At 37.0% G+C, this 8,645-nt stretch overlaps 1 protein-coding gene across 1 annotated transcript; it reads left to right on the top strand.

Annotated features, from left to right (window-relative positions):
- The first annotated feature begins 6,398 nt into the window (after positions 1-6,398).
- On the top strand, positions 6,399-6,965 carry RALFL33 (ralf-like 33). Its single transcript, XM_077383798.1, has one exon. The coding sequence runs from the start codon at positions 6,453-6,455 to the stop codon at positions 6,789-6,791; it is 339 nt and encodes a 112-aa protein (XP_077239913.1). The 5' UTR covers positions 6,399-6,452; the 3' UTR covers positions 6,792-6,965.
- Positions 6,966-8,645: the final 1,680 nt, after the last annotated feature.

The following is an 8,645-nucleotide window of genomic DNA, read 5'->3' as shown; positions in this document are numbered from 1 at the left end:
TTTTATTAGGTAGAAAGAGCCAAAGCTCAAGTTATTAACAGCTATTGAAAATTTTACTAATATACTCTAGATAACTTATCTACTCTATAGAGGGGTAAATTTACTCTTTTTTTTTTTTATTCCCTCTCGGCTCTTCTCTTAACCCTAAGCCCTAACTACCCTAGAGGGTTGATGCTTGTAGCAATTCAGAGTAATTCCTTTGTTTACAAGCATCATTTTACTTATTTATAAATTTAGATTAGTCACATATAAGAGACGGTTTCAACTGAATAAACTGCGTAGACACATTAATAATAAAGAGTGCATTTTAACTTTTAAAAAAATTCTAACTGTGTACAATTGGTATGACCTAGAACACTTCGATTAACATTCTGATTCGAAAATGGATCATAACCCATACCCTGAAAGTAGATTCCAAAGTACATTTCGAATAAGATCGACTGATAAGTGATCTGAACGGTGATAGAACACCGTTCTATCATATAGAAGATAAAGAAGAATATTGATAGATTGAGAGGAAAAGAGAGAATAAAGTGAGCTAATTCGAGGAAACTCAGGCCTCCAATGAGTTAATTCGAGGAAACTCAACCTCCAACATGCCAAGCACTAAACGTGATTTTATTTCTTGCTCAAAAAGCCATACGGCATCTACATCTTATAGAAAATAAGGATAGCAAAATAGGAAATATAGATTAGTAGAATAGGAAATATGAAAATAGAAATATAGTGCAATATGGAAATCTAGCTTAATTAAAATCTTCTAAAAAAGGGAAAGTGATCCTAATAAACGGATTGCAGCCCAGATATAGGTGAGTTCGATCCAAATTTGATTCATTGACAAGCATGCTCACAAGTCACAACCCAAGGTTTGTATGTTTTAAATAGCATGTGGGGATGCCCATCACACCTCATGTTTTCCCATTATAGGTTAGATAGTATGTATAGACATAGATGATTCCAAAAAAATTACATATCAAAGTTCCCAAACCTAAAATTGTTAGGATGGGTTTGAAATGAGCATGGTGGTGTTAGGTAGGTTTGAAAAGATGAGAGAATTTTGGAATTTTTCTTAGAGAACTTGGAGCTGTTTTGAGGGTGGTACAAGTGATTAGAAAAATGGGCTTCTTTATGCCCCAATATGTTTATGAGAGAGATGACAACTGGCTTGACGCATGTTTTAGAACGACGTGAATGGCGCGTCGGTTTCTTGCTGACCTGCCTAACGCCGTTAATTACGGAATTTTTGTCTTCGCTCGCTCCACTCTTCCTATTCAGATTCCTTCTGACAAAAAAACAATAGGTACCCTGATAAAGTCGCACTCCCTTTAGGATAATTCGCACCCTGATAACGTGAATTGTGGCAGCTTTAATGTTTTTTTTGACGTCAAATTACGTTGACAGGTGCACCCTACTTAGATAGGCCGTGTCCCCAAAAGCATATATATATATATATATATATATATATATATATATATATATATATATATATATATATATATATATATATATATATATATAAGATGATCCTGACCTTTTGACTTACAGATCGGTGGGCCACGCACATTATAGTGTGGGCCATCAATACCAAAAAATCCTCATAAATTGAAAATAATTAGCACTAATATTTTATTTTCCCAACTCGCTTTGTGAGAGAGAGAGAGAGAGAGAGGTGACAGCAATAGGGGTGAAAACGAGCCAAGCCGAGCCGAGCTTGGCCAGGCTCGCGAGCCTTACAGGGCTCGGTTTATATTAAGTTCACACCCCTCATCTTCCCTGGACAGCCCTATCTAGTGTAATTTGACTACTTTTTTTACACTATGGTGGGTGGTCCAAGTAACAAATGGGGTTCCAAAAATGAAGTGACATATTTTGCCTCCCGCTTTCACTCCTGAATAACCCTTTTAGTGTATATATTAATAATATATATATATATATATATATATATATATATATATATATATATATATGAAGAAAGTGTCTCTAGTCTCTCCCCTAGATAAGCTTATCTACTCCTCCCTTTAAAAAACACAGTGGGCCCACGCTGTTTGGATGATCCAAAGCATTCATTTGATAGGTCCTAACATAGATAGGGTGTGCCCAAAAAATCAGCACCAAAGGGTCATCCTAGAACTTCATTTTGTTGGGCACACCGTGTCCAAAATGGACGCATATAAACGTGACGTTTATATGTGTCCATTCTGGGTACCACAAGGCACCACAAAACGAAGTTCTAGGATGACCCTTTGGTGCTGATTTTTTGGGCACACCCTATCTATGTTAGGACCTATCAAATGAATGCTTTGGATCATCCAAACAGTGTGAGCCCACTGTGTTTTTTAAATGGAGGAGTAGATAAGCTTATCTAGGGGAGAGACTAGAGACACTTTCCTATATATATATATATATATATATATATATATATATATATATATATATATATTAAATTCTTAACGAGCCGAGCTGAGCCGAGCGTGGCCTAAATCCGGTTCAGCTCGTTAAGGATTCGAGCAAAATTGACACCCTTAGCAGCAATTGAAGCCTGTAAGGAAGGGCAAAAAGTACCAAAACAAGTGGTGGCAAAAGAAAATGATGGGAAATAATATTGTCGGTGGAAAAAAAATTCAAAAGAATATAAATTCCACAGTCCACTTGATTTGCAGTTTGGTTGAAAAATAAGGAAAACTTTTTATTTAAAATAAAATAAAACTTAGCCTTATATTTTGGCCCCATGTTTAGAACTAGGAAAAGGAAAATTATAGAAACTAATAATTTCCCGGAAACATTTATATGGGTTTTTTTTTTCTTGTTGAAAATTTCCTTTTCTAATGTTTTATTTTAGGGCATGTTTGGATTGCAAGAAAAATGTTTCTGATTGAAAAAATTTTCCTAGGGACCATCACATGCAACAAGCAGACGCCAAGTGCCATTTCACAATGGACCCCAGCAAATCTCGGAAAAATAAAGTATGAAGTGTGAACATTAAGAAATATTTTTTCTTTCCAAACTTTTCCAGAAATTCCAGCAAAAAGAGTGGTCGTCAAGTGTCGTGTGGGATAACGGGGACGGAAGTGCGAAGCAAAACGTTGTTTGCCAACAAGTTCTTTGACCGGACTTGCGACAGCTGCAAACCCTAGATGCCCTCTGTCAACTTAATGCCTGTTCAGACCATCTACTAACACCCACTGTTTCATCCTTTATTACGAACTTACCCCTAGCCGTTGAGAACCCAAATCCTCATTCCCACCACACCCACAATGAGTACATTTTGGCTGGGATTCACAATTTTTTTGAAAAATAGATTCAGACACGTTTGGCTGCGAGGAATTTGTTTTTAATGATAAATTGGGGTTTTCAAGTGGAGATGAAGGTGAAATCCTTAAAAATTAGGGAACTTCTGGCAGCCAGGATTTAAATTTTTTTTTTTTTAATGATAAATTGGATGTCTCCAAGTGGTGAGATGAGGTAGGGCCGGTGAACTCAACTCCACATAGCTTTTGTCCCAAACCAGCTGAGGTCGGCTAAATGTATCCTTTAGAAAAATTTCATGAATGTAGGGCCGGTGAAATGGCTAGAAATCAGGAAACTAGTGTCGGAGTGGCTAAGAAAAATTACTTCAAAAATGGTTTTTTCTTTCAATACAAATAGGACCTAACTTGCGGTTAACCTCACTCTTCTTAAACAAACAACAACTAAGTCCTCGAGTGAGTGTTTGGATATAAGGAAAAGAAAATGCTATTGATATTCCCATCCCATGACCATGATAATGAGACAAACTCACCTTATCTTTTATTATTTAACCGTTGTCAAGGATATTACAATTCCTTTAGGTGCCATTTGGATATCAATATTTTAAAATGTTGGATTTCTTCGTAACCCTGGATGGGAAATGAGCCGTCCGTTGTTTTTTTATTTCTCAACCTCTTTTCGTCGAACGTGAGAGCAGGAGATCGACCCATATTTCTATGTTTTAGAAATCTTAGGATGCTGGAGAGATTTCTAAAACCTGGATTCCTTAGAATCCAGGATAATGAATTGCAAAATCCACTGCTTTCAAACTAAACCTTGGATTCTAAAATCCACATCTCCAAACAGCCCTAAAATGCTAGGGAAACAATTTTTACAACCAGGAAATTAAGCAAATGGGTTTCTGCCAACACATAACAAGTGACATACAACTGTCCTTCGATACAGGGCAATCACCAAAAAAGGGGATTTTTTTACACCCATGTCACGTTCTCACTGTTGGTTTCTCCCATTGATGTTACTCTCTGTTACCATATCATTTTCCATTCCCAAAAGCACCAAGTAGCCAATTAAAAAATTAAAACTGCTGCGAGAGAAACCAAGAGGGGTAGTTTTGCCATCTTAACCAAAAAAAGAGCTAAGCTAACTTGTGAAAAGGCAATTTGTTTCAATTCCACTCTCGGTTACCATATCATTATGAAAGAGAAGGTGAATTCGTCACCTTCTCAAAACACAGTAGTGAGAATCTTGTCTTAAGATTGTTGAAAAATTTGTTGAGGGTACTGTTGATGATAGAAAACAGAAACTTGTTGCTTCAAGGCGTGATATCACTTTCCTTAAGACAAGATTCGCCCCCACTAGTAGTGTGCAAAGGGGATCCGCGAATTGCCTCCAAGATATAATGAAGCCTAGTAGGGAAGCCCTACTAATGTTTGATGACGCGTAGCACTAGCGGAATCAAACCCGAAATGCCCTTCCGAAATTTCAAGCCTTAGAGAAATCTCTAGATTCTGTTTCTGCAGAAAAACAGTATCTAGAACAGTAAACAAAAGAAAAACAGTATGTAGAAATACTTGGGGATTTTTGTAGGAGTGTAGAAGAGAGTGTAAAGTCTGTCAGAATTGCCAATTCGATTTCTATCTTGAAATGACTGAATTTTGCACAATTTGTAGACCACCTGGTGTCTTTTCAGTGTGGAAAACACCTCTACAGGGCACCTTTCCAGAATGTTTCAAATCTGACCGTTAGATCGCACCCATTGATATTGAACGGTACTGATCGATCCTAGATGTGACTGTTGGTTTGAGTAAAACCTCTCTCCAACCCAGTCATCGTTAGATCAACCATCTATGGTGAAGTGCAAAGTGCGCCTAAAAAAGCGCCACTAGCGCGTGTGCGAACGGTGCGTTGCACCGTCCCACGAGTCTAACCATGGGTTCAACCCAATGTGCAATCAAACAAGTAATAGAAAAGTGTAGTGCTTTATAAGCCCTTCTCTTTCTTTTCTCTCATCTGGTACGGGACTATCTTTTCAACTACACTTCTACATCCTTTTGTAAAAGCAAATCTTTCCAAGAAAACATTTTCTTTTTCCCAAACGCTTTTTATAAAACATTTTCCAAAACACTAATACATGATTTTGAAAATCCAAAATCACTAACAAACTCACCTTATCTTTTATTATTTAACCATTGTCAAGGATATTACAATTCCTTTAGGTGCCATTTGGATATCAATATTTTAAAATATTGGATTTCTTCGTAACCCTGGATGGGAAATGAGCCGTCCGTTGTTTTTTTAGTTCTCAGCCTCATTTCGTCGAACGAGAGAGCAGGAGATCAACCCATATTTCTATGTTTTAGAAATCTTAGGATGCTGGAGAGATTTCTAAAACCTGGATTCCTTAGAATCCAGGATAATGGATTGTAAAATCCACTGCTTTCAAACTAAACCTTGGATTCTAAAATCCACATCTCCAAACAGCCCTAAAATGCTAGGGAAACAATTTTTACAACCAGGAAATTAAGCAAATGGGTTTCTGCCACCACATAACAAGTGACATACAACTGTCCTTCGATACAGGACAATCACCAAAAAAGGGGATTTTTTTGCACCCATGTCACGTTCTCACTGTTGGTTTCTCCCATTGATGTTACTCTCTGTTACAATATCATTTTCCATTCCCAAAAGCACCAAGTAGCCAATTAAAAAATTAAAACTGCTGCGAGACAAACCAAGAGGGGTAATTTTGCCATCTTAACCAAAAAAAAAAGCTAAGCTAACGTGTGAAAAGGCAATTTGTTTCAATTCCACTCTCGGTTACCATATCATTATGAAATAGAAGGTGAATTCGTCTCCTTCTCAAAACATAGTAGTGAGTAAAAATTTTCAATAGTGAGTAAATATTTTCATGGACAGTAAAAAAAATTCCATGTGCACGAAGTTTGTAGTTTTCCTTGAAAATATGGAAAATTTTCAAAAATCCATGCAGAATGATATTAACAATCACTGGAAAATTACTTTCCAAGGAAAACTTTTCCAACAATTTTTTAACCCAAACAGACATATAGGTAGACAAGATCTAGTGTCAGTTTTGTAGTTTTCAATATGTCCAAGGCTATTTGCTTAAAGCTGCCAACCTATATCAGTCACCTACCTCCCATTCCTATCATTTCTGTGACAACAAGAAGAGAGAGAGAGAGAGAGAGATGGCAAATCCCTCTACTTTTCTGCCTCTAATCTTCATCCTCATCTTCCTCATCATCCCTTCCTCCGGCACGGAATTCCACAACATGGGCTGGATCCCAACCCAGTCCCCTTGCACTGGTTCCATCTCCGACTGCATCTCCGGCGAAGAATTCTCCATGGATTCCGACCTCAACCGTCGAATTCTCGCCACTACCCAATACATAAGTTACCAAGCTCTAAGGGCTAACAGTGTCCCATGCTCTCGCCGTGGCGCTTCCTACTACAATTGCCGTGCCGGAGCTCAGGCCAACCCTTACCGCAGAGGCTGCAGCGCCATCACCCGTTGCCGGAGTAGTTAATTCCCTCACTCTCTCTCTATCCCCTTTCTTCTCTATTTTTTTTAATCTGAGCCTTTAATTTGTTGGTCAGTTTTTGTTTTATATGTGGGTTGTTATAATTTAATTATTACTGGAGATTGGAGTTGTGTATTGTGTAAAACATTCTTCTTTACGACTATGTTTGTTGTTCTTCTCTCTTGGTAGCTTCAGATGGATGATGGGGTTTTACTTTTTGATGGTAATTGTTATTTACTAATTAGCCATTAATTTTTTTTTATCTGTATTTTGAGTTCTCTTTTGGTTTTTTTTTTATGGGTTTTATGGAAATTTTGTTGTAGATGAAATCCAGACCATAATGGTTGGTGGTGCTTTCATCTGTAAATTTTCTTGAGATTCATGAGTTTGGTGATGAAAAATTTTGGGTAGTGTAATAATAGGGGAATTTAGTATATTTTAGTGATTCTTTTGATTAATCCATAGTGTTTCATTTCAATTTTTTTGAGTTTTAGTCTTTGAATTTCCTTCTTTTTTGAAGAAAAAATGGAAGGGGAAAGATTGAAAAAGAAAGAAAAGATAAGATGGAGAAGGTACACTTTTGAGGACCAACCTTTTGCTTGCAATGGAAAACTAAAGGGAAATTTTGTGGTTTGATAGTGGCCCTATTCAATTTTCAATTAACTTTTCTCAACTGCTAATCAGAAAAGTGTCAAACGAAGTTATGGGTGCCAATACACAAATAACATTTTTAAAAAGTCCTTTTTTACTATAAAGCGAGGCTCCCCAGTACCATGTTTTGATAATAAGGCAAACTCTGTTATTATTTAAGCAGCTATCACAGTTCACAAGCTATTACATAATTCCCAAAAAGCTCTCACCAGCCAATTAAATAGGAAAAGACGGGATGAGTTCATCTCAGTATCAAAACATGGTAGTGCAAATATCAGTAGTCTAGACACTAGAGTAATGGCTGTCAAATTTAAAAGGGAAATGATATCTGCGCAAGGTGTTTCGATAAATAATCACTCCACTTGTTTGTCGTGTAGTATTTATGTTTGTCGTGTAGTATTTAAAGAGTTTAAAGAGCTTTGGATCAATTACCAATGGGCGACAAAAATTAGTTGGAATTATCAACGGGACTCATGCTTGTTTTTAGAAATTATCAATGCCCTTAACAGGTTTTGCTTTCCACTTTTCCCTCTTCTCTCTTCTTTCCCTCTTTTTTTTTTTTTACTTTTTCATTTTCAACTTTGTTTTTTTACCTTACCAGTCATCTTCTTCATCATTTAGCCACCATTGGAGGTGGGCTCGAAATTTTGAAATGTGAGTTCATTCCCATCTATCTCTCAATATCTAGGTTTTGTTTTCCATTTGTTTTAGGGTTTTGCATTTCTCCTTCTCCCTTTCAATGGAGGTTGAGGAAGATTAATCGTACGGTAGAAAGAAAAAAACGTGAAAATGAACGAGTGAAAAAAAAAAGGAAGTAAAAACGTGTTCATAAGGGACTTGATAAGCCCATTTGGAATTTGGTAACCTCATTTTGATACCGGATAACCCCAACCCCAGAGACTTGAAAGCCCCCTTCCAAAATTCCAGTACCTTTGGGCAATTTTAAGGGACTTGATAAGCCCATTCGTAAATTGGTAACCCCATCTTGATACTAGCTAACCCCAATCCCAGAGACTTGAGAACCCCCTTCCAAAACTCTAGTACCCTTGACCATTTTTCAGGGACTTGATCACTCCATTCGGAAATTGGTAACCCTATTTTTTATACTAAATAACGCCAATCTTAGAGACTTGAAAACCCTCGGCCAATTTTCAAGCACTTGATAAGCCCATTCAAAAATTGGTAATCCTACTTTTGAGAGTTACTAAC

This window comes from Tasmannia lanceolata, unplaced genomic scaffold, assembly GCF_043159265.1.
Source record: "Tasmannia lanceolata isolate RefF3 unplaced genomic scaffold, GAP_Taslan_0.1 ptg000007l, whole genome shotgun sequence".
Classification (NCBI taxonomy): domain Eukaryota; kingdom Viridiplantae; phylum Streptophyta; class Magnoliopsida; order Canellales; family Winteraceae; genus Tasmannia; species Tasmannia lanceolata.
The sequence above is the reverse complement of the archived record's forward strand: the minus strand, read 5'-3'. Positions and strand labels throughout refer to the sequence as shown.